Source organism: Arabidopsis lyrata (genome assembly GCF_000004255.2).
Source record: "Arabidopsis lyrata subsp. lyrata unplaced genomic scaffold ARALYscaffold_3, whole genome shotgun sequence".
NCBI lineage: Eukaryota > Viridiplantae > Streptophyta > Magnoliopsida > Brassicales > Brassicaceae > Arabidopsis > Arabidopsis lyrata.
The window spans coordinates 13,101,574-13,127,972 of NW_003302553.1; the positions used below are offsets into that span (position 1 = coordinate 13,101,574).

The 26,399-nt window shown below is 36.9% G+C and overlaps 2 protein-coding genes, 2 long non-coding RNA genes and 1 pseudogene across 4 annotated transcripts; 2 read left to right on the plus strand and 3 right to left on the minus strand.

Moving 5' to 3' along the window:
• LOC9321799 (protein DETOXIFICATION 4) lies at positions 1-2,245 on the minus strand. The gene is made up of 6 exons (XM_002885687.2): positions 1,788-2,245; positions 1,119-1,663; positions 940-1,026; positions 796-852; positions 275-719; positions 1-202 (listed from the first exon to the last, which is right to left on the minus strand). The coding sequence occupies exons 1-6, from the start codon at positions 2,031-2,033 to the stop codon at positions 152-154; spliced, it is 1,431 nt and encodes a 476-aa protein (XP_002885733.1). The 5' UTR covers positions 2,034-2,245; the 3' UTR covers positions 1-151.
• A 6,602-nt stretch (positions 2,246-8,847) lies between these two features.
• On the minus strand, positions 8,848-10,437 carry LOC110230520. Its single transcript, XR_002333631.1, has 2 exons — positions 9,126-10,437; positions 8,848-9,029 (listed from the first exon to the last, which is right to left on the minus strand). It is a non-coding gene; the product is annotated as an uncharacterized LOC110230520 (long non-coding RNA).
• A 2,233-nt stretch (positions 10,438-12,670) lies between these two features.
• LOC110230435 lies at positions 12,671-13,380 on the plus strand. The gene is made up of 2 exons (XR_002333540.1): positions 12,671-12,981; positions 13,127-13,380. It is a non-coding gene; the product is annotated as an uncharacterized LOC110230435 (long non-coding RNA).
• A 169-nt stretch (positions 13,381-13,549) lies between these two features.
• LOC9319694 (protein DETOXIFICATION 2) lies at positions 13,550-14,339 on the minus strand. The gene is made up of 2 exons (XM_002885688.2): positions 13,888-14,339; positions 13,550-13,814 (listed from the first exon to the last, which is right to left on the minus strand). The coding sequence occupies exons 1-2, from the start codon at positions 14,272-14,274 to the stop codon at positions 13,764-13,766; spliced, it is 438 nt and encodes a 145-aa protein (XP_002885734.1). The 5' UTR covers positions 14,275-14,339; the 3' UTR covers positions 13,550-13,763.
• A 2,375-nt stretch (positions 14,340-16,714) lies between these two features.
• On the plus strand, positions 16,715-19,359 carry LOC110229704 (annotated as a pseudogene).
• The last annotated feature ends 7,040 nt before the right edge of the window (positions 19,360-26,399 follow it).

Consider the following 26,399-nt stretch of genomic DNA (forward strand, 5'->3'; position numbering starts at 1 on the left):
ATTATTTTATCGAATTGGGTTAAATATTACATTATCCCGACGACTCGGAACCTTAATTTATCGAGTATTAATTTATAGAGGTTTTATGTATGACGTTAACAAAATTTTGCACCCTTTTTTTTAACAAGGTATGCTCTAAAACACCCTTTCTTTAAGCCAATTCATTTTCAGTTGAGATTATTCTCTTCCTAGCCTTCTCAGCCTGCAAATCATAGATTCCAGTTACTTCAGAGCTTTCAATAAAATAGAATGTACAAGTGTAACAAGCTCTAACCTGTTCCTTCCAATTTATGGAACATGTGACGAAAGACAGTATAATGGCTTGCACAGCGGATCCAACCACAACACCACACCAAAGTCCTTTTCCGTTAAACTCACGACTGAAAGCTAAGTAAACTCCAACCGGAGCTCCTACGATATAATAAGCTAACACATTGTTCAAAGCTCCAATGTGCTGCCAACCACTGCCCCTAGCAACCCCATTAAGAACTGCGGTAAATCCGTCGAGAACAAAGGAGAGACAGAGCAAAGGAGTTAGGTCAGCCACATAGTCCACAACTTCTTTGCTGTTGCTGAATGCGTAGCCTATGATGTTCCTGCACGTGAAGAGAAGTGTGCTAAAGAAAGCTGACTCTACCAGCCAGAGACAAAGCCCTGCCAATACAGAAACCCTAGCAACTTGAGGATTCCCAGCTCCCAATTTGTTTGACACGCGTGTGCTGCAAGAAACCAAATGACTAATATTGTTTAGGAAGAAAATGCTGAATATGTTTGGTTAAAAAGTGGAGATCATACCTAACAGCCGCTGCGACTCCAACTGGAATCACATAGTGCAAAGTTGCTGTTGTAAGACTTGCATGAAAGAAATAAGATTCGTTAGTTAAGTAAATTAAATAACAAAGATAAAAGGAAGTCCTTGTATATGATATTGATACTTACCAAATAGAAAGAACAGAGGTCTCGAGTTTTGGGTTCGGGAGAAGACCTGAACAGAGTATGAGTAGCTCAAATAACCACCATTCTAGGCTATTAAAGGAAAACCGAGAAAATGCAAGCGAGATAAGAAGACGCATTGGTGTGTGTAACTTGACCAACAGGAAACTTAAAAAATGACTTACCAAAGCATTGCGGCTGATGGGACTCCGTAATGGAAGAACTGCTTCACAGAAGACACGATATCTCCGGATACAAATCCGCGAGTCTTCTCACAAGAGCTGGAGGATCTCACATAACATGAGAGAATCACAGCGTAAAACCAGAAAGACACACTAATAGCCAGGGCAGCACCATTGCTTCCCAGACCAAGCGCGGAAACCAAAGTCCAGCAAACCGCCATGTGGAACAAAAGGGTGGTCAGGGCTGAGTAGAGCAGTGGAAGAACCAACCCTTGTGCTAGCAGAAACCGGGTCAGTGGTATGACAATCGCATGAGCAAACAAAGCCGGTATGAGCCAAAAGGCGTATGAGCCAGCGACTCTGGAGATATCAGGGTCTTGACCGAGAGAGATTAAGAGCTTTTCGATGTAAATCCAGAGAATTGATATGAGGACACAAATAGGGATGTTAGAGGCAATTGCAGAATATGTATAGGTTCCGAGTTTTTCGTATTGTTTGGCTCCATAAGCTTGGCCACAAAGTGTTTCTAGTGCACCCACTAACCCATACTGCACAAAGAACATATTGAAGTGTTATCAAGATTTGAGAGTCAACTTGATTTTAAACTTTTTTTTTTTTGGTAAAATCTTGATTTTAAACTTAAAGAGGAGAGAGTAGTCATAACATAATTACCATAATGCTGAAACCGGAGACGTTTGTGAAGGATGTGGCAAGAGCGACACCGGACAGCTGGAGCTCGCCGTTGTGACCGGCGACCATGACTGAGATGACAGGCAATAAGTACTGAGCAATGGTCACGGTGGCCATAGGAGCGGCCAAGCGGCTCACTTTCTTCAGCTCGACGTTGAGCTGACCATTTTGCCATGTGGCTTTACAGGGGACTAGCTGCTCATCTTCCGGAAGAAATGGCTCTTCCATTGTCGTCTTTCTAGAGTTTTATTTGTTAATATATTTTTTTTTTACTTATTTTTTGTTATTGTTGTTGTGTTGAAAGCCTTGTCTATAATTTATGATGACATTCTTCCATCTTTTATAGACACTAGACAGACGACGAAACCAATGTCAATGTCAACGTAGACTTTTCTTTTTGGAAATTGTTGGAAAAGAATATTCAAATTACATGACTCTTAGCTCGACCAGTAGAATTCTATATTTTCCACGAAGATTTAAAGTATATTATTAAGTCTAAATGTTAAAGTATAAAGTATTACGAAAGTTTATACATCAAAGGTTTCAGCAATGACGTTGTATAGTTTCTCTTTAATAAGTGTGAGGAAAAAAATAGTTTCTTTTTTTAAGGTGAACATACATCATGTTCTTTGCAAATGACAAAATCTTCTAACAACTTCGGTTGCCTGACACGATCTTAATGGGGTTCTTTTGTACTCGTACGTATAAGTGAAGAATAAATAATGGCTAGTATTTCATAAATAACTCCAATTTTTTTCTTGGAGGATTAAATAAATAAGAGCATTTTATAAATTCTTTTATTCTTTCATCCCTAAAAAATGGTATTACGGGTATGAAAATTATTCTAATAATTTCAAAACATGTGACATATTTAAGTATCTAAGAGTTATTTTGTATCATTAATTATTAATAATAGTTTTTCGATATATCTCTTTTCGGAACTCACCCGGCAATAACCTAACACCAGCAAAAAGAACTACAATTCGGTCAATTTGAAATACGAATGGTGGACGTCGTGGTCAACACTCAACAGTACTCGTCCAATATCATAATTTTGAAATACATGATAATACACTTGGGGATCACGCTCCAATGATCGATGACTCAACAAAGGCAACTCGAAAACTACTTGGAAATCAAGTTCTAATCATCAAAGTTTAAACAAAAGAAAATAACTGTTTTAAAAATTTATATTTAAGAAAAAAAAAAACTATTTTCACAAAATTTATATCTAATTTTGTTGATTTTTAGAAATCCACCAAAAAGATGTCATGACTAAAAATAAAATTGATCTCATATTAATAAATCATCTTTCAGCAAACATTTTACAAATTTTGAGTATGTTAAATAAAACGTTTGAAACATATATATAAGTTCCAAATAAATTAGCCTTGACTTGCATGATTAAAAAAAAAACAATTCCATCTCGGCAAATAAAAGCATATGCAAAAACCAACCCACGTTGGTCCAGTTGGTAAAGGGCTCATGGCTGTGAGTTCCCCTTCCTGGGTTCGATTCGGGTTAGCCACCTAGCCGCTCCCTTAACGATGGAGTAAAGTGTACCCGAATGCAAAGCCTCGTGGATTAGTCTTTGGGCCTAGGAAGCCTTTGGGATCCCACGGTAAAAAAAAAAAAAAAGCACATGCAAAGGACTTTGCAATAACAAAGCAAACACTATCTATCTCAACAACTTTGAAATTTAGAATTGAAGATCGGATAGAAAAAGTTCTCCCTGATAGAAAAAGTTGTTTCCCTTTACGCCTTTTATTCTCTTTTTCTTTTTCTTAATATCTTCACCTCTATGTTCAAACTTCAAAACTTAATTTTTGAATTTAGTAACATAATTTTTGTTCAACTTCTATATATATCAATATAAAAATATGCAGTGCTAAACGTTAAAACATGTAAAGTTTGTGGAAAATTACTTTCTGATGTCAAGTTCAGAGTATAACGAAGGGAATATTGCAAAATCTACCACATTTTAACAACTGGCATTGAAAATCTACCACAATCTAGCTTTCAAAATCTACCATATTTCAATAGCACATGTGGAATGCTGGACCAAAATACCCCTGATTGGGACAGAGTCTGTGTCAGGGACAAAGTCTGTGTCAGCGACAGAGACAGTATTGTCTGGCGCTTCCAAAGAAGGAGCAGGTCTGCAATAAATGCTGCACGGTTATTTAAATAATACTCCCTCCGTTTCACAAAGAGTGTCGTTTTAAGGTTTTATTATTGTTTCACAAAGAGTGTTGTTTTAGGTTTTCAATGCAAAATTTAATGATTTTTTTATGTTTTATGACTATTAGTATTCTGCAGATTGTTTTACTATTGGGCAGATTGTGTTTAAGTATATAGGTAATGATGTTTTTGTTTAGAAAAAACAAAAAATTTAATGTTTTCTTAATCTGTGTGCAAAACTCTAAAACGACACTCTTTGTGAAACAGAGGGAGTATGTTATATCAGAGACAAATTCAGATCTAATGAGTAATATAATTAGATCATGGACAAATTCAGATCGAATGGGTGATATAATTAGATCGAGGACAAGTTCAGATCGAATGGGTAATAGAATTAGATCGGGGACAAGTTCATATCGAATGAGTAATAGAATTAGATCGGGGACAAGTTCATATCGAATTCAGATGGAATGGGTAATAGAATTAGATCGGAGACAAGTTTAGATCGAATGAGTAAGAGAATCAGATCGAATATGTTATATCGGGGACAAGTTCAGATCGAATGAGTAAGAGAATTAGATCGGGGACAAATTCAGATCGAATGGGTAATAGATATAGATCGAGGACAAGTTCAGATCGAATGGGTAATAGAATTAGATCGGGGACAAGTTCAGATCGAATGAGTAATAGAATTAGATCGGGGACAAGTTCATATCGAATGAGTAATAGAATGAGTTATAGTACTCGGGGACAACTGGATCTTTTTGTAATTTTGCAATAGAAGAAAAAAAAAATCAATAATCAGGGTAGGTGAAGACAATAATGCTCAACTAATCTGTGTACCAAAATAGATGGTGAAAAATCTAAATAAAATTCGAAACCCTTAAATGAGAACAATTGGTGGACAAGATGTGAAATTCATGATAATAGAGCAAGATGATGAAATCGGGGACAAGATCTAGACGCAACAGAGAATTTCTAATCGGAGACAAGATCTGGAGACAAAAACGAAAGTTAATTGTTTAGTCTCAGGAGATATAATGTTTCTTGGTTAAAGTGCACGTGTTTCGAGGGAGAGAGAGATAAATAGAGAAGCTAATGTTGTAGGGAAGATAAATAGGGAGGAGAGATAAATAGGGATGGGATATAATTAGGGAGGAAAGATAAAAACAGAAGATAAAAAAGGAGGGCAAAATGGCAACTCTATATCAAAATGTGGTATGAGTTGAAAAAGGGGAAGGAATGTGGTAGATTTTGAAAGAAATTGGGAATAAGTGGTAGATTTTGTAGCTTTTCCCATAACCAGGTGTTCACTTTATATTTCTTAAGTTTATAAAATTAAATTTTAAACCATTTTAAATTACTTGAAAAATGTGATACTAACGTACATCATTATACAATGGTAATCATGAATCTAACATCGATCAGCCAAGACGTTTCTACTCTTATAATACCGTGTCAACCATGAGACAAGTGTTTGATCAGATATCATCTATTGACGCTTGTCCCGGTTATTAATAGACTAGTATTTTGATTATATATGTTTTATTTATAATTTGAATTTGGTTTGCTGATTTGGTTCAAGTGTTTTTTTGTTGCATTATATATACCTTCTTAATTTCCACTTATATATATGTATATTATTGTACTTTTATTTCCTCTATATACACACGTATGTATGTTGTTTAATTATTAATAGACTTGGTTTTTTATGGCTTTGAATGGGGGACGTATAAAAGACGGATCTAGTACGGGACATGGTCGTCCACTTTCATATCTCCCATTCACAGTTTTTACTGTAATAAAATGCGTTTCGTAGAACTGCATCTATTATAGAGCAGTTCTAAGTTCACTAACGGTTCATCTGTTTTATTTATTATTATTTTATTAATTTAATATTATTTGTGAAAATTATCCAAATCCAATCAGTTAACCAAATAATTTATTATATATATATATTCTCGACCGAGATTCATTACTTTATATTTTCATCTCATATTTATTATGTATATTTTTGTAGTATTTTAAATAATCCAAAATTTTGAGTAATATATATATATATAGAAAAATTATTTGTTTTCAATATTTTAACATTTTAAGTTATTACCTTTTATCTAAAATATGAAATAATATATTAGAAAATTTAATTACTTTTGTAATATTTACATGTCATGTTATTATTTTGTATATAATAAATTAAATAATGATTTTGTATTAATAATAAAGCAATATAAAACTTAGGATGCTTTATAGTAATATACTATATATTTTGTAAAATAATTTATTTAATACTTTTTTTCTAAATCATTTTTTTATCATTTAAAAATTTGTTCCGTTCCAATTGTAATCCGTTTTTACCATTCACACATATATTTTAAAACGTTTGATCTGCTAGATCCGCTTGATACGCTCTTGTACCGCCAGATCCGCTTGATCCGCATTTGTTCTGCTTGATCCGCTTGAACCGCTTTCTCCATTCGGACCCTATATATCTGTTTTATTCTGTTTTTCTATACAAATAGTATATGATTTTTCTAGAGACTTTCTTACCGTAGAAGACAATCTATATATATAATGGGAGAGTTTCTCTCCATCTAAGGTGTTCACATCAGCATCCATGTCATCATAATTTTTTTTTTTGTGGGTTCCACATATTTATTTATTAAAACAAAAACATTAAAACTAAACTAATTCACACAGTAAATAAAAACAATAATTGACAAAAATTAAATGAAATATTATGAAAAACGAAAAAAATAAGTATACAACTTTCTATATATATAATGGGAGAGTTTCTCTCCATCTAAGGTGTCCACATCAGCATCCATGTCATCATAATTTTTTTTTTGTAGGTTCCACATATTTATTTATTAAAACAAAAACATTAAAACTAAACTAATTCACACAGTAAATAAAAACAATAATTGACAAAAATTAAATGAAATATTATGAAAAACGAAAAAAATAAGTATACAACTTAAAATATGAAATTTTTGAATAGAGATTAAATATATATAAATTAGATCATTATATTTTAACATATAATGAGTAAATATTTTAAAATAGTTAGAGATACGAAAAAGAAACTTATCATATATTTTAATGGTACAAAATTTATTTTTTAAGAGTTGCCATTATTTAGTAGAGAAAAGGAAATAAGAGTTAAAAATACCAAATTTAAAGATTTTTACTTAAAATAGAAATCAATTCATTTCTGAAAAATAGACATTTAAAATTTGAGTACCGATTAAAAAATAAGAAGAATTTAGAACATATTATTATTTATAATTATAATATAATATAAGTAGTCAAATTAATAAATTTTCTATATTATAAATGTTTTCTAAAAAAAAAAGTGAATACCTAAAGAAGAAAAACTAAATATTAATCAGTGTTTTTAGGAAATTCACATCGATTGAACAATCTAAGGGTGATTTGAAATAAAACAAAAACTATCCTAAACATCACAAATAAAAATAAAATAATCTTATCGAATAATAAAACTGTGTAATAATAATATTTGAGAATGTTATTTGGAAATCTATATATAGTAATGGTAGATTGAAGAGTTTTTCACTAGAAATAAAAATGATTTTGTTTTGTTTTTCAAAATAAATATATTTTAAAATTAGAATATTTTTTATGAGTTCGTAAGTGTCACATTTTATAAAAATAAACATTAAAAATACTATCTAAAATCATAATATATGTTAAATTATATATGTAGAAAGAGATTTTTGTATTTTTCAAATGGTCAAGATAAAGTGCAAAATTTCACGTTGAATTTCTATGTTTGTTAATAGGAATGAGTCCATATATGAGATTTGTTTTCTATAAAACAATTTTAGATGCACAAAACATGGTAAAAAACACCTTATAACAAACATCTCCTCGGATTTCTTTTCTGATGTTCACTTTAATAAAAAGATCATGAAACTTATTAAAAATTTGAGTATTGAATGATATGAAGGAGAAAATAGAAACGATCTAAGGAGAAAAGAAAATAGATGTCGGAAGACGACGAGTGAATCATAAAAGAAAACGAGAAAAATTGTAGTAAAAAATGTGAGAAACTTTTTACTACTTTGGAAAGATAATGCACATGAATTAAAGTAAAATCTTTTAAAATTCAATTGATTATAATGACAAAGGGAAAAATAAAGTTGTCTTCTTCTCTGTAACTTCGAGAGTAACAACGTTGTCATATGTTTTTCATTAGTAATAATGACCCCAATTTAAAGTAATTGCATATTTATTTTTATTAGAGGTGTAAAATGAATGTGTAAAAATAATATTTTATTAGAGCTGTAAAATGAATGTAATAAAATATACAATATTTTATTTTATAACTAATATATATTGAAATGTAGTAAAATAAACTATATTTAATTATTTTAATAATACATTAAAAAATAATTAGCATAAATATTGTGACTAAGGTATATTAATTGTAAACTAAAAATTATTAGGTTTTATGAATTACTAGAACCGGACTCGGACATACGTCCGGAGTTATGATAACATAGTAATTTTTCAGTTAAAAATTCATGTCATTAAGTGTATGTGTGTTTGTTTGAGAAACAAACTTTTATGTAAATGTGATTATATTTGAGAGGTGATATGATTGAATAATATGGTAGGGTAAACCAATAAAAAATGGTACCTAAAAAATGTATGTGCGTAGAGTATGTATTAGAAAATAGTTGGGTTTTAGAGGGTTTAAGTTTGGTAAAAAAAAATATATTTTATTCAATAGATAATAATAGATAATTTTTTTAAAATGTGTGATAATCCTTCTTAAACATGTGATTTGCTATATGTAATCGTGAAGAGAAGAAGAAAGGAAGAAAAAAGCAGAAAGAATTAGAAAATAAAAAGTTTAATTCTAGTGAAGGATGGAGTTGTCTTTTCTACATATACAGTAAATATCAAATGGTCTGAGAGAGGAACTAATTATTGAATCTTAATTGTCATCCTGTGGCCTCCGGCACAGCATTCTCAAAACTAGTCGGTCTCTCACCTCCTCTGTCCAGAAACCCGTACCTGGAATAGAGAGAAAATACATCAACTTCTTCCAACCTTTGAAGAGGCAATTCTGGAACTCCGACCAAGCAAATTAGGTGCTCAAGATCGCTATACCTGGATACCTTCAAAGACGGGAGATTATTCTGCAAAATCTGGATATCATGAAGCAAACAGGTCAAACAGAGAAACAACTCTTCAATCCTGCAACCAACAAGACTTTAATTGGATGGCAGAGATCTGGCAGATTAAAAGTGCTCCAAAAATCAAGTTCTTCCTCTGGAAAGCGATGAGAAACGCACTTCCAATTGGAGAAAACCTGTCTTTTAGAGGCATTAACACATATGCGACTTGCCCCCACTGTGGCCTAGAGGAAACTATTACTCACCTATTTTTCCTCTGCAACTTTGCTAAACAGGTGTGGGAGATTGCCCCGTTTCATCATCTTCCCATTGTAAACCTAACTACTCCTCTAAGAACGGTAATAGAGACTTCTAAGCGCCTAATTTGCCTGCCTCCAGTGGGTATAAGTGATGGCCCTCTCTTCCCATGGATCCTATGGACAATTTGGACCTCCCGGAATAAGAAGATTTTTGAAAATCGACAGGCCACGGCTCCGGAGGTAATCTCTCAGTCTATTGCTCACGCCAAAGAATGGCTGCTTGCCGAGAGACAGTATCTCCGACTCGCACCCAAAGAGTCCCGATTGAGACTTCTGAGTATGATCTCGAGACAATCCGGGTCTTCTCGGATGCCTCCTGGCGAGCTGAGTCACACGAAGCGGGTTTTGGATGGTTATTGATCGATCACTTGGGGAAGAAAGAGTTCCAGGGCAGATCTACGGCCAAGAACATTGGAACCCCCCGTGATGGCGGAAGCAAACGCCCTTCTCCTCGCAATCCAACACGCTTTGGACCTTGAATTCACAAAAGTCTCTTTTGCTTCAGATTCGCAGATGCTAATCAAAGCAATCAATAGAGGAGCTCATCCAATTGAGCTCCATGGGATACTCCACGATATCCTATCTCTATCTTCTAGCTTTTCGCAATTTAGTTTTTCTTTTATCAATCGTGAAAACAATCACCGAGCAGACCTCCTTGCTAAGTCTGTTTTTGGTGTAAACCCTTTGTATTTCCCTCAATCGTAATCTAATGAATTCCCCTTTGACTAAAAAAAAAAAAAAAAAATTTTGTCATCCTGTATAGATATTCTTGATAGGATCTACTTTAGTGGTCAACAGTTTAAAATGTTCTATACTAATAAGTTTGAGGTTCGATTTTAGAAAGTGCACTTTCTTACAAATTAATGGATGCAAAGCTTATCAAAATTCTACATGTTAGCTGGTAAAAAGTCGAGTCCTGCCATCGTAGATTAGGGATGAATTTGTTTATTGTGGCCGTGTGTTAGCTGGTAAACGTTCCGATGATCTATGACTCAACAAAGGCAACTCGAAAACTATTTGGGAATCAAGTTCCAATCATCAGATATTAAACAAAAGACAATAAATGTTTTAAAAATTTATATTAATAAAAAAAAAACTGTTTTAACAAATAGTGAAGTAGCAAATTCGTTTTTCGTTTTCCGTTTTGACCACTAAGCCTACTAGCTAGTGGTCAGCATATCCAATATATATTATAAAACTAATACTATACTAATTAAAAATGACATAACATTAGTGGACTATGTGGAATTTTGAATCTTCTATTAGTATTTTTCATTTATATATATTTACTGATTTACGTCAAGAAACATATTTTTTTTTGGTAGGATACGTCAAGAAACATATGTGATGACTCTTAAAGATCTTAAATGTAGTTATTATGTTTTTGACCATAATAACTGTATTTTTCTTTTCTTTTTTCTTAAGGATCAAGATACATTTTTGTTTTCTTAAGAGAGTTCGACCATTCATCACTGTATTTGTCCAAAAAAAAAGAAAAAAAAGAAAAAGAAAAAAGAGAGTTCGACCATTCATCACTGTATTTTTTTTTTGTGCGTTTTAAAGTATATAATACTGTGTTAATCTGGTTGAGTAACCTGCCTAAGACACAAAAACTACATAACGATTCCGTAAAAAATCCAAGAGGAATCAACCATACATGTCATTTATAGTGGATTTATTGGGATAATGTATGACACTCACATCATTAAAGTCAAGCCACGGTGTTTTTTTGGGTCCAGAAGCGTTTTACCGCCAGGGCCGGTCGTGAAAAAATTCGGACCAAATACAAAATAAAATAGAAGTCTTATAATATAATTATATTTTTAATTTTTAATATTATTATATAATTTTTATATTAATTTAATTATTATAATTAATAAAATGCAGAATTCACATTAAAGAAATTAGTTTTTTACTTTTTTCTAACTACATTTATTTAAATATACTATGTACTTACATATTAAAAAAAAAAATCATAAAATAGGTTCTCCGAACAATTATTTCATGTGGCTACCTTCAGGGCCCGCCATGTTCGCTGCACAAGGGATTATTCTAGGCATGTGAGTTCGGAATTAACCGATCAAACCAACAATTACAGTTATCGGCGTAGACCGAAAAGAGAACTCCAAACCCTTTGGCAAAATTAATTTGAGGAATCGGACGTCGGTTCGGGTCGGTTCAATATTCGGGCCAATCTGTTTTATCTAAACCGAGAATCTTCAGCCATATATAAGGCTAATGAGTCATTAACCCTAATTTAGGATGTTATTGGTTTATTAATTTGTAAATCCATAAAGGATTTGGAAATATCTATTAATTATGAAATCAATATATATGAATTTTGAAATAACATGTGTTTACCGATGAATTTGAATCTTTCTATTTTTCTCTTTCAATTCCATACAAATCCATTTAAAACATAGGAGGGGTTATTGGTTCATGGATTTATAAAGAATTAGAAATCCAAACAAAAATCATTTGTTATTCAATCATGGGCTGCCTGCAGCAATCAACCTGTAATATATGCGCTCAACTAGGATCACCCTGTACTTTCGACATCTACCCAATTCACCCTATATTTTTTCTTCTTCTTCCTAATTCCACCTAAACTATAAAATTCTATTCAATTAACCAAATTCAATTAATCTCTGAAATTGCGATTTAAAATCAATAATTCGCATTCATTATTTCGTGATTTTGAATACACCAGAGTTTCAAAATTTCTCAACAACATGTCAACAACACATTGAAAAGCTTAGCCGAGTCAAGTGTTATTGATTTTAAAATAATTGATTAAAATATAATCATTGATTTTAAAATCTTAATTAAAATCATGTGTTATTGGTTCTATGATTTATAAATACTAGTTAAAATCCTATGTTATTTGTTTAGTCATTTGTTTTTGGATTTGAGAATCCAAATTATGTTTTAAATGGATTTGAATGGAATTGAAAGAGAAAAATAGAAGGATTCAAATCTATGGGTAAACACATGTTATTTCAAAATCCATATATCTTGATTTCATAATTAAAAGAAATTCTCAAATTCTATATGGATTTACAAATTAATAAACCAATAACACCCCCATAATTTGGATTCTCAAATCCAAAAACAAATGACTAAAAGAATAACATAGGATTTTAACTAATATTTATAAATCATACAACCAATAACACATGATTTTAATTAGGATTTTAAAATCAATGATCGAATAACAAATGATTTTTCTTTGGATTTCTAATTCTTTATCAATCCATGAACCAATAACCCCTAGTTTCATTTTCTTCTTTGGATCTGCCTCTGCGGCTCTACCTCTTCCAAAACTCAAACAGAGAGTTCATCTTCTTCTTCGACCTAATCCATAATCAGTATAACGTTTCTTCTTCATCATCAATTCATCATCTTCTACATGCTTTATTATTCTCTTCTTTTTTTTTTCTCTTTAATCGTTTATTCGTGTGATTCTTTGTTGTTTGTTCGCTAAGCTCTTCCATATCACTAAAAATCTCAGCTGGATTTACGGATTTACGGGTGACTCTCTAGATCTTACTAATCTTCTTCGGAATTTCAATTTTTATACTTTTATTTTTCTAACTTTCTCAATTTAGATGATTGATTGCATGTGGTTACAGTTATGATATCTAATAGATCTCGTCGGTGATATATTTTTTTGCAGTTGGAGAGATCAGCCGTCTCCGCCCGTCGATGCTTCGTCACTGTCAACAAATGTGTCGAAAACCCTAATTTTTAATGGGTTGGGCTGTAAATTTGTTAATTTTAATTGGGTTTGTAATTTTTTTAATGCATTTAAATGATTATTATGGGTTTGGGCTTTGTTTTTTTTAGCCCATTATTCATATATTTTTTGTAATTCGGTTAAAATAAACCGACACAGGAAAAAAAATCAATTTAATTCGGAATTATTTTAAACCTTATAACCGAACTGAATAACCCGAGTACCGATTGATCCGAACCGAATTTAATTTTGGTTCAATTCGGGAAGATTTTTCAAAAACTGAATTTTCCCAAAACCGAATAACCCGACCCGAATAACCCGATTTCACCGAACTCTCAGGCCTAGATTATTCCCGTTTGGAACTAATATCAATGAAGATTTTATTCACTTGTAAGTTGTAACTATTACATTGGGATACCAAAAATTGAATAAAAAAACAAATTAATCGTTTTCCAGCATGTGCAATTCGAATTCTGTTCTAATTATAAGAAAATTTCAACTTAGGAAAAATTTTAAATATTTTCTAAAACCTGGAACTAAAAAAAATTGTAACCCATCAAAATAACATTAATTTTCTTTAAGCCAATCCATTTTCAGTTGAGACTATTCTCTTCCTTGCCTTCTCAGCCTGCAAATCATAGATTCCAACTACTTCAGATTATTCATAAAAAACATAATGTACAAGTGTAACAAGCTCTAACCTGTTCCTTCCAATTTATGGACGCTGTGACGAAAGCCAATATAGTGGCTTGCACCGCGGATCCAACCATAACACCGCACCAAAGTCCTTTTCCGTTCCACTCAAGACTGAAAGCTAAGTAAACTCCAACAGGAGCTCCTACGAGATAATAAGCCACAACGCTGATCAAAGCTCCAATGTGTTGCCACCCACATCCCCTAGCAACCCCATTTAGAACTGCGGTAAATCCGTCTAGGATGAAGGAGAGACAGAGCAAATATGATATGTCAGCCACATAGTCAACAACTTCTTTGCTGTTGCTGAATGCGTAGCCTACGATGTTTCGGCAGGTGAAGAGAAGTGTGCTAAAGAAAGTTGATTCTACTATCCAGAGACAAAGCCCTGCCATTACGGAAACCCTAGCAACTTGAGGATTGCCAGCTCCCAATTTGTTTGACACACGTGTGCTGCAAGAAACCAAATGACTCGCAATTGATTGTTGTATACTTGTATATATAATACTCCCTCAGTATCATTTAAGTGATATTTTAAGAATATTTTTTTATTTTATATTTTCTATGCAAAAATTAGAGAATATTGTCTTATCTACCACTTTTGAGAAAAAAAATTTCAAATCTACTACAATTGAATTCACTTTTTTGTGGTATTTTATTGATGATTTTACCCCTAAAAAGTAAATAAAAAAATGACAATTTTGTATCAGAAGGACAGAGGACAAAAGTGTTGCATTAGATGCAGTTTACATTTACCATGGACAATAATTATGAAATATAGTGAATGATGTCTTCCAAAAGTAAGTCCAGATTTCTAACTGGTAAAAGCACACCATATGGCGAGGGACAACCATCATATCCTGTTGTCCTCGAATTTAACAAAGTGTTGAATTTTAAAAAGATTATATAAAGAGTAATAGAACTTGTCCACAATCTAATTATATTACTCTTTCCACATGGCATATCCCCCAAATATTTACATGAGTTAGTTTTCACTTTTCTTCAAAACATTAATACTATTATTGGGAACAAGTTTAGATCGAATGAGTAATAGAATTATATCGGGGACAAGTTCAGATTGAATGAATAATAGAATTAGATCAGCGACAAGTTCCAATCGAATAAGTAATAGTAGATCGGGAACAAGTTCAGATCGTCATTTTGCCTTTTTGGAAATTATTTTAATGGTCGGATTCAATGAAGATGAAGGAAGAGAGAGGTAATATATTTAGAGAGAGAAAGAAAGAGAAAAGAAGAAATAAAAAGAAGACAAAAAAATAAAAATGATATAATAGTATAAAGTAATAAAAATAGATTTGAGGGTAAATTAGTTTTTTTGTTTGGCAAATATGGTAGATTTAGAAAGGTGAAGGGAAAAGTGGTAGATTTGAAAAGAATTTGAAAAATGTGGTATATCAGTATATGTCATAGTTTTCCCAAAAATTAAATGTCTTAATTTTTTGGGAGACTCACAAAAATGCCCATTTTTCAATACCCCTTTTCAAAAATGCCCTCTTAGGCTGTCCATTTTTAAAAAATACCCCTTTATGTACAAAATGACTAAATTACTCTTTTTTTAATAAAAGATATCACAAATATATAAGGAAAACATGAGAATGTGCACACATCAAAATTACAAATTTGATTTTGTAAAAACTTGTAAAACCTTTAAAATACCTTGTAAAATTTTTCCCTAAAAATTTTTTCCGCCAAAAATTTTTTTTTGCGGGAAAAGTGATTCCGCAATTTTTTTGGTGCTAAATTTTTGGCGGGAAAAATTTACAAGGTATTTTAAAGGTTTTTTACAGGGTATTTATAAGGTTTTACAATGTATTTTAAAAGGTTTTACAACGTATTTATAAGGTATTTATAAGATATTATAAGCTATTACAAGCTATTTTATAAGGTTTTACAAGTTTTATATAAGGTTTTACAAGTTATAAATGTGGATGTCGGATTCACACACTCAAGTATTTTTGTTAATAGGGAAGATTATTCTTGAGGGACAAAAAATAAGAATGTAAAAAGCTTATGAACTGCTACAAAAATTGCTATAGTATTTATTCCTTCCAAGAAAAGGTCCCCTTTACATGGCCATTGGCCTTTATATTTATACATAGAGAATCGACATTAAAATGAATAATTAAGTACAATTATTCCCTCTTAAATGTGTCCGTTTTGATTCTTTGACTATAATGCTCAATGTTTGAATTTGAGTTGACTCTGATCTTCATGGGCCTCGCCTTTTGGCCCAAGTGTCCTTGAACCGACTTACCCGTGTCTTCTACACCGAACTCATGTCGAAGAGCAGTCACTTCGGATTCTCGAAGTGGTGATAACCACTTCGACCGTTCCTTCGGCTCACGGGTCCAATGGGCTTTATCCTTTATGGGCCATTATCTTGACTACGTGGCAATCTTTGGTTGGTCTCGGACCTCTGGTGCGGGATCCGACACCAACAATTAGCCCCCCAAGTTCTTCGAAGTGCTATTCCAATTCGGAGGACTTTAAATGCTCAAGTGACCAAAGATTGCGCTCGAGAATCTTTCTGATTTCCCGCCGAAAATCTCATCACTCCTTTAATTTCGGCACTAGCCATTTTTTAACCGAGTGACATCTGTCATCATTATGACCGTATATTGATTAATTACTATTAAAACGGGAAAAAACCTTCCCACTCCCCACACAACTTCCGAGGCGGTTCCATCATTTAGCTTGTGTAAGGTAACTTCTTTTCATCATCATTTTCTACTTTTACGCTTTAATCGAAACTCCTCTCTTCTCTTTCTTCGCCGATTTTCTCTTTGCCGAAACTTGAATTTTTCATTCCTCCCAATGACTTCTGATTCCGATAGACCCAAGTCTCCGTCTTTCGATGAAAGGCGTTCTAGTAATGACGAGTGCACCCGCCCTAATGATATTGCTGGTCCGCACTACAGAACCACCTGCACCCTTCAATCTCTCGAACGATTGAGGGAGCTCTGCCGAATTCCACCGGGAATTATGGCGGAGGCGCAGATAGCCGATCCCACAGAGTCCCCAGAAAGCCACCGCGACGGCTATTTCTGTGTATATGAGATCTATTTTAAAGGTTGCGGGCTGACCTTTCCCCTTCCCGAAGCCCTAGTTCGATACCTAACGGCTCTTGAAATTGCTCTTCCTCAACTAACTCCCAATCTTCTTCGAACTATTCTCGGAATTATAACAATCGCGGCGGAGGCCGGATATGTTATCGGAGTCACTGAATTAAATGAGCTTCTAAGCGTAAGAAGTTCATCGAAGAAGACGGGATATTTTTCAGCGTATCCGAACGCTAATAGAAACATCATCTCGCACCTTCCGAACAAGGATGAAAATTGGCACCATCCTTGGTTTCTGATTAAGAAAACTCCCGCTTCGATTGGAAATCTTGCAGATTTACTCCCATCAAAGTGGTCTGCGAAGCCTGGTAGAGATTAGGTCGCATATATCTTTTCCGGTTGTTTTATTATCTTTATTGACTAAAACCGTTGTTTCATTTCGCAGCTTTCGTCGCTTCCACTCTCCCATCTGAAGAGTTCATCGAATTCTTCAAAATAATTCTCGAAGGGGAAACCCTTTGGAATTCTTTCACTCTTGAACGATTCCTAGAAGCAAACCACAGACTCAGGATGAGTCCACCGGGTCAACTTCACCAACTTCCGCCTCCTCCCTCAACTCAGGGGATGTCATCTCGGGCCCTTGCGGCCAAGCGTAAGGTGCTTTCCAAGCCGATGGCTGAGGCTTGCGAGGAGAAGAAAAAGTTTCTCGCGACTTCTATAGACAAGAAGGACTACAATAGGACCCTGCTGGTTGATGATGGCAGCACCGAAGGAGCCAGATCCGTCGCTTCTTTCAGATTAACTCCTCGTCGCGATCGTCGTGACTCACGTTCTCCTCGGAGGGACCGATCTCCTCGCCGTGATTCACCTCGTCCTCCCTGAGATGATTTTAGTAACGAACCACTTAAGAACTTGGTTTGTCGGAAGAGAGACAAGTCCTCTCCTAGTGATTCTTCCCCGCGGAGGGAAAAGTCAAGGGCCCGGACTGACCGTTCACCTCGATCATCCCCTCCTACTGAACCAATGGGTCCTCCACGACCGGTTGATATGTCTTCCTCTTCCCAGCCTGACAGTGAAAAGACTGCCCGGAGCGCATCTCCAAAAAAGGGAGATTCTGAATCTCGAGATGCTTCCTCGAGGTTAAAGCCTGCTCTTGTCCCTCAAGTCAAATCGCTTTCAGGTTTGGTGATTCATACAGTCTTAAAAGTTTTTGTCTCTATTCAGATTCCGATTTTTACAACTCTTCTTCCTTCGCAACTATGGAGAAGGAAGGCAGCGTTTTCCGATGCTTCAAGACCCGATCGGGTTTGATCTTGCCAGACTTCGACAAGTGGTGCCCTGCGATTCGTGAACGCTATTTGCTTCATGCTCATCATTCATCCCGGGTTAGTTCCGCTTTAATTTTCCGATTATGCTGCCGTTCATCGAAATGACTCACCATCCCGATTTCGTGCATAATGGTAGGCTAACGGTGAACTTAATGACATGATTGAACATTATGAGGGGCTGGTCCTTGGTCGGGAAAAGGAGATTGACGCGTGGAAGAAAAAACTTTCTGCTCTTGAGGCTGAACTAAGCTCTTCTACCGGCTCCAAGCACGATCTGGAGGACAAGGTCGACAATCTAACATCCGAGCTGGCAAAGATAAAAGGGGAGCTGCAGGACCAGTACGACCAGAATTTCAAACTCCAGGATGAGCTTTCTGGTGTTCAGGGTAGGCTTCACGAATCCGAATCAACCGCTGATTCCCTGAACAACCAACTTATTGAGCTTAACGCGAAGTACAAGGCGATCGCCAAATTGCGTGACTCTGAGCTGGCGAAGTCGGCATCGAAGGCCAGAAAGGAGGTTAAGGGACGTGGGATGGAGTTGATCCAAGGAGCCATCCGCTTCATTCAAACCGAGAAAGCTAGGTCAGATCTGGAGTCAGACATCAAGGAGCATGAGAGCAATCTGATTTTGTTGGATCAAATCCATGAAACAGATTTCTCCGAGGTACAAGAGAGGACCGAACTATCGGCTAATCTTTCTGAAAAGCGGAGTCGCTTGGCAGCTCTTCCTACTTCGACCTTCAACCCGCATGACTTCGAGGAATTCTTCACTGAATCGCCTCCTATAAGTGAATCGGGTCTAGATTGGGCAGGTAACGCTTGGCTCCTGACTCTTACTACCTTTTCCTCACTTTATGTTTTTTAAAACTGACTGGAACCGTCCTTCCCAGGCCCAAGTGAGACGGAAGATGTCATCCCACCCGAAGTTCTTGTGACATCGGAGGTCACCCCGGAGGATGGTTGTACTGTGGAGGGCGGATCAAGAGCTCCATCTGACCAAGCACCAGCCAAGGAGGCGAATGAAACTCCAACTGTCGAGCCGGAGTCCGAGGTGGCTGTTACTCCGTAGTGGCTGCGTCCACTTTAAATTGGGAATTGTCCCATTAATTTTAAAACTTAATTTCGAACTTGTTTTTGCCTAAGGAGGCTTTATTATTTCTTTTGAACAAGATATTTGCCTGAGGAGGCTTTTAAACCTTTCTAGGTTTTGACCCCAAGGGGGTTTGGTTAAAATTATGTGCGGGTTTGCAAAGTCCGCTTTTAACCCTTTGTGGCCTTGTGGTTATGCTTTTGAGATTTTTAGGCTGATCAGACCTTTCTCTTTAGAATGCGAGAACTGAGCTCGGCTTAAAGCGAGTTCCCCACTTCGGGTTTAGTCAACTCGATAAATTTATTGGGCTTGGGCCTTAGAAACTTTTGTAGTTAAAGCGACGGTTGCTCTTTCCCTTCTTATTTCTTGAAAGTAGGAAAAGCGGCTCGTCTTTAATGTAATAATTGCTTTTTCTCGAATTTCCAAAAATGGTTTCAACCACTAGGTCACGCCACCATTATTGAATTTATGGTTCCAAGACAAACCTAAATCATTATAAACGAAGGCTTACCTACCTCTAAGCTTTCTTTAAATACGATTTTAGAATCTTACTTGAGAAATATTATGAGAATGGAAAACGAAAAAGTAGCCCCCATTGATCCCGGCAGCCCACTCTTCTTGTCCGGCGACGGCTTTGAACCGGCCGGCGTTCTTTTCACTCACGCCGTCTTTCACTTTCCTTCGAAGGAGAAGAAAGAGGCTTGCGACTTTATTGACAAGGTTTATATCTGTCGTCTTTGATTAAAAACTTTTTGTTTCATCTTATTCATTCATCTTTATGCTAGGTTGCCGACAAACACCGTCGCTTGTGTGAAGAGAGGCAGCGGCTGGGCCTCAAAAGGCAAACGCTTGAGGCTCGCATCGCTCGGGTGGAGAGAAAGATACGGGCTTTGGAAAGTGATCCCTTTCAATGGGAATGGCGGAACTTTGATTCTGTCGCTGAGATCCCGAAGATGCTCCGGATGTATCTCCGCGCTAAAGGAGTCCCGGGTCCCGTGAATGCCCCGGTCTATGCCGTTCCATCTGACAGCGAAGAAGAAGACAAGGAGGAGGCCAGCACCTGTCGAAAACACGTTCGAGATTGTCCCGAAGTGGATGCCAAGAACAAGGCGTCCACTTCGAAAGTTAAACCGGCAATGAAGGAGCCTGTTCCTGAGCCTCTTCCATAAATGTTCTCTAACTTCTGTACTTATTTTGAACTCGTAATGGGCTTCGGCCCCTTTTTTATTTATGGAAGCATTTGCGATTTTCCTTATTCTTCAAATATTCTCGGAGATGCGTCTTTTAATGCAGGATCGGTTTAAAGGCATAAATCTCTCCGCGAATCACTCCATTATTAGGATAGAATCCGCGGCTTGCTAGGAATATGATACGCTTATAAATTATAGCCTCAACTTCTCTTTTCTCCTTACCACTCTTTTTCATTTTAGCAGGTATGGAGTTCAACCTTCGATGTTCAGAATCTATGCCCGACTTCTCCAGGATCGGAATGATACACGAAGATGCCCGAAATGAGCCAAATAGGCGGCCTCTTCCACTTCGTGGCTTCTTAAGATCCCAGATCCGAGCTCCATGTGCTTTGATCAGGGATCTCCCAATCAGAGACCAAGGAACAGCGATGGCGTTCATAGAGGCACTTGCGCTTCAACATCGGAAGCTTACGTTGGAAAAGAGGAGACTCCGGAAGAAGATTAACCGGATGAAACGCAGGCTTACTACGGTGTCAAGAGATCTTCACATCCTTGAATCTCACCCTGGAGAATGGGTCGAGCTCGGAATCTCTGACTTCGCTCGAATTCCGGACTGCATGATGCCAATCCTCGACCTTGCTGGTCAAGGAGTTGAAGTGTTCTGCTCGTCAACAAGATCTCCATAACCCGAGGTGTTCGATGAGGGACATTCCATCCTTTTTTTTTTGTTTGAATAAACGCTCTATTTCCAATCCCTTGTATGTTCGCATAGCCGAACCTTTATTTGTTCGCACAGTCGAACCTTTCCCTTTAATACAGAAATAAAACAAATTTTTATTAATAGTTGAACTCGTTTCCGAGCTGCCTACGTACCCATTTCGGGATCAAGCCACACCGTAGTTCATGTACATATAAAATGCATGTAGCTTTAAATATAAAACTTCTTTAGGTTGATCACATTCCAAGGTCGCTTGACTGGCCTGTCTTCTAAGTCTTTCAATCTGTAGACACCGTTTCGAACCACTTCGGTAATAATGTAAGGTCCTTCCCAATTAATACCAAGTTTACCGGCACCTTCTTCTTTTTTATTGTCGAAGACGCGCCTTAACACATAATCTCTTACGAAGAACGGCCTACTTTTGACTTTAGAGTTGTAATATCGGGCTGCTGCCTGCTGGTAGTTTTGAATCCGAATCAAAGCTTGATCACGCCTTTCATTTATGGTATCTAGTGAATCATTAAGCATTGCTGAATTTTCTTCCTCATTTAACGGTGCTTCTGTTCGGCGAAGTCCGGGCACGTTGAGTTTAGCTGGTACTACCGCCTCCATGCCATAAACCAAAGAGAATGGAGTTTCTCTGGTAGGTCGCCTAGGGGTTGTACGATAGGCCCATAGGACGGGTTGGAGTTCTTCGTACCATCCTCCCTTTAGATGATTCAAACGTTTCTTGAGATTGCTCAATATCGTCTTGTTCGCGGCTTCAGCTTGACCGTTTCCTTGCGGATATCGTGGAGTCGAGTAACTGACTTTGATTCCCAGTCCGCACAAAAGGCATCAAACTCTTGTGAAATGAATTGTGGCCCGTTATCGGTGACTATTTCATACGGAACTCCATGTCGACATATAATATTCTTCCAAATGAAAGTCTTTACCGCCGAATTCTTGATGCTAACATATGCCTCAGCTTCAATCCATTTTGAAAAGTAGTCCGTCAAGACCAAAAGGTATTGTACACCTCGAGTTGATCTGTGCAATGGTCCAATGATGTCCATTGACCACCTCATAAACGGGTACGGGGCGGAGATAGAAGAGAATAACTCCGAAGGTTGATGGATCAATGGTGCATGGAGTTGGCAGCGCTTACATTTTTGGGCAAATTTAACACAATCCGTGATCATAGTGGGCCAATAGTATCCCATTCTTTTAACTTTAAAAGCCATAGCTCTTCCTGATGAATGACTCCCACATAATCCTTCATGCACTTCGCTCATGACGATTTTGACTTCGGGCCCAAAAATGCATAATAGGTAAGGGTCACTGACACCTCGTCTATATAACGCATCCTTTGATAGACAAAATTTCGCGCTAACGATTTTCATTTTCCTGGCCTGCCACTTATTCTTTGGGAGCTCATCTGTCATGATGTAGTGCTTTATTGGCTCCCTCCAGTCAGCCCCCCAGTCTTTAGCCGGAATTTGGTCAACCTTGTGAAATACTCGTGGCTCTGGCTCGGGATGTTCGTTTGGTTCAAGAACATCCTCCTCGATTAACGGCTCGGTTTCTAATATCGTTTCTGGAATCACATCTTCAGCTAAGACAACGGGTTCCTTGTTAGATGTATTTGATCCCTTTGACTTCCTCCGTTTGTTGGGTGGCGGTTCGATCTCTGGTTCGCCACGGTCACGTGCCGCTGCTCGAGACCTTGTAACGACGAGGGTTTCTTTGTTGTCTTGAACGCTTCGCTCCGAAATGCATTCCACTGGAATAACTCTTTTCAACTCAGGATCTGATGTTGACGCCAATGCGGCAAGTGCATCCGCAGTTGTATTCTCTCCCCGAGGTATGCGGATTAATTCGAATTTCGAGAAATTTTTAGATAGATCCTTCACCACTTCGAGGTACGCTTCCATTCTTGAGTCTTTGGCTTCATAGTCTCCATTAAACTGGTTAACTGCTAATTGCGAATCACAATAAGCCACTATTTCCTTAGCCCCAACTCCTTGTGCCAATCGAAGTCCTGCAATCAGGGCTTCATATTCTGCCTCATTATTGGATGCATTGAATAACAATCGGAATGACTGTTCTAAAATTTCTGATGTTGGAGACTCCAACTTGATTCCCACTTCGGATCCTTGCTTTGTTGAAGACCCATCTACATGTAATTTCCAAGTTTGGTTCTCCGGTTCCTCTATCGTTCCAGGTATTGGTAGCTCGGTCAAGAAGTCTGCTAAAACCTGAGCCTTCATACTGATCCGGCTTTTGAATTCTATATCGTACTCGCTTAATTCCACCGCCCATTTCGCCAAACGTCCGGACTGACTTGGACTATGAAGTATTTTTTGGAGTGGTTGGTTGGTTAATACTTCAACCGGATGGGATTGAAAATATGGGCGCAGCTTCCGAGCCGAAGTCACCACCGCGAGTGCAAGTTTTTCCATCATTGTGTATCTGGTTTCTGGATCCGTCATTGACTTGCTCACGTAGTAAATTGGTTTCTGCTCCCCGCGGTCTTCCCGAACCAAGACTCCACTAACCGCGTGGTTTGAAACCGACACGTATAAATAAAGTTTTTCATCCACTTCTGGTTTGGACAATATAGGTGGAGTGGTTAAGTATGCCTTAAGCTGCCCAAAAGCTTCTTCACACTTCTCATCCCAAAGGAATCCTTTGTTCCCTTTTAGAATTTGGTAGAAAGGTAACGACTTATCTGTTGATCTCGAGATAAAACGATTCAAAGCCGCAATCCGCCCAGTCAACCGTTGTACTTCTTTGAAGTTTCTGGGAGATGGCATGTTTAGAAAGACGTTAATTTGATTTGGATTGGCTTCAATCCCTCTTTCTGTCACGATATAGCCAAGAAATTCTCCGGATGGGACTCCAAATGTGCACTTCGCCGGGTTCAGCTTCATTTGATATTTATTGAGAATATCAAAACATTCCTCTAAATGCTTAACGTGATCCTCTTTCTTTAACGATTTAACCAACATATCATCTATGTAGACTTCCATTGTTTTCCCGAGATGATTATGGAACATTTTGTTAACCAACCGTTGATAAGTTGCTCCTGCATTTTTCAAACCAAAAGGCATTACCTTGTAACAATAGATACCTCTATCAGTGATAAATGACGTTTTTTCTTGGTCTTCGGGGTTCATCATTATTTGATTATAACCCGAGAAGGCGTCCATAAATGTTAACAGCTCGTTCCCAGCGGTGGAATCTACAAGTCGATCTATATGTGGGAGCGGGAAACTGTCTTTGGGACATGCTTTATTGAGGTCTGTGAAGTCGATGCAAACCCTATCTCATTCTTCTTCTTGACAACGACAGTGTTTGCTACCCATTCCGGATATTGCACTTCTCTTATGGACCCTATCTTCAAAAGTTTATCCACTTCGTCATTTACTATTTTTGCTCGCTCCACTCCAAGCTTTCTTCTTTTTTGTTTCACCGGTTTGAAGCTTGGATCCACGTTTAGTTCATGACAAATTATACTTGGATTTATGCCAGGCATGTCCGCTGCTGACCACGCAAACGATGTTTTGTTTTTCCTTAAGAGTTCGATCAAAGCTTCTTTTATTTGGCCAGTCAAAGTTGCCCCAATTCGAATTTTCCGGTCCGGCTTGTCTTCTTCCAACACCACTTCGATTACTACATCGTCTTTCTTCTGCCCGCTAGGAAATTTTGTTCTTAGTCCCTCTTTTGCGGGCTTCGTTAATTGCTATTGAATCTTCATACGGTGGCTAGCTAGATAACACGTCCGTGAAGCTTCTTGATCTCCCCGAATTGTTTCCACTCCTCTTGATGTTGGAAATTTGATACATTGATGATATGTAGAGGGGACTGCTTTCATTTGATAAATCCAGGGAGTCCCGAGGATGATGTTGTAAGCTGCGGGCTTATCGAAGACAACGAAGTCCACGATCTTCGATACCTTTTTGGCAAGGACCGGTAGCTTGATTGTCCCGAGAGACATAGCTGACTCACTTGTGAATGCCACTAATGGAGACGGAGGCCCCACTATGTCTGCCCGACTAATTCCCATTCTTTCTAAAGTACTTAAAAATATCAAATCGACCGAACTGCCTGTATCTATAAGGATCCTTGATACTTCGAAGTTGGCAACGTCAAGGGTAATGACTAGAGCATCATCATGAGGTCTTTCGAGGTACCGCGTTTCTTCTTCATTAAATGATATTGATGCACCTTGAAAATCGACTTCTTCGCTTAAGCTTGCTTTGAGTAGGACATTTCGTCTATGTTTCTTGATGGAACTTATCAAATCTCCGCAAAATTTGGAACCTCCTAGAATAACATTGATCTTACCCTTAGAATTCCTTGGTTCTTCCTCGTTGGTTAACCTTGGTCTTTTGGAATTTTGATCTTTGGAACTTTCCTTTGCTTCGTGGTATTCCTTCACAAAATCTTTTATATTGAATTTGGAAAGATCTCCACTGGCCCAAAGCTCTGCGAGGTACCTTTTAAGAACGCTACAATCCTTGGTTAAATGTCCGGTTACTTTATGAATGTCGCAATATAAACTTTCATCACGGACCCAAGTGTTTGATCTTCCTTTCCCTTGGAATTGCTTTCCGACGGTACTGTTGAAGGGTTGCGACCCAAATTTCTTTGGTCTTTTGTTTTCCCTGGGTTCAAACTTCTTGGTAGGGACGGTGATTGCCGGCTTCTCTTGCTTATTTCTTTTGGCAAAATTTTCTTTTTCGTCCTCTACCTCCATCCAGTTGTTTGCGCGGAAGAGTGCATCCTGAATTGTGTCTGGTTTATGGAGTATTAAATCTTCTTTAAATCTTGAATCATGTCGCAATCCTTTTCGTAAGGCAGATAAAGCTGATTGTTGTGAGATTCTTGGGAGCTTTGACAGCACTCCTTTGAACTTGGTGATGAAAATTCGAAGTGATTCATTTGATCCTTGTGATAAGTTCCAAAGATCGGCATCCGAAACGCTTTTATCCATAAGGATGGAATATTGCTTTAAGAATACAGCTGATAGCTCGTCGAAATTGCTGATCGAACCCGGCTCTAATTGGGTGAACCACATTAAAGCTGGGCCGCATAGATTTTCCGAAAAAAGCTTGCAGTAACCTGCA

What these genes read in the sequence shown, in the direction of transcription:
- LOC9321799 (XM_002885687.2), bottom strand. Translation starts at nt 2,033, where the DNA reads ATGGAAGAGCCATTTCTTCCGGAAGATGAGCAGCTAGTCCCCTGTAAA. An exon ending in TCTCCGGTTTCAGCATTATG is followed by an intron (nt 1,664 to 1,787) that starts GTAATTATGTTA and finishes TTCTTTGTGCAG; the next exon opens with TATGGGTTAGTGGGTGCACT. An exon ending in GGAGTCGCAGCGGCTGTTAG is followed by an intron (nt 720 to 795) that starts GTATGATCTCCA and finishes GGTTTCTTGCAG; the next exon opens with CACACGCGTGTCAAACAAAT.
- LOC9319694 (XM_002885688.2), bottom strand. Translation starts at nt 14,274, where the DNA reads ATGGCAGGGCTTTGTCTCTGGATAGTAGAATCAACTTTCTTTAGCACA. An exon ending in CCATAAATTGGAAGGAACAG is followed by an intron (nt 13,815 to 13,887) that starts GTTAGAGCTTGT and finishes TATGATTTGCAG; the next exon opens with GCTGAGAAGGCAAGGAAGAG.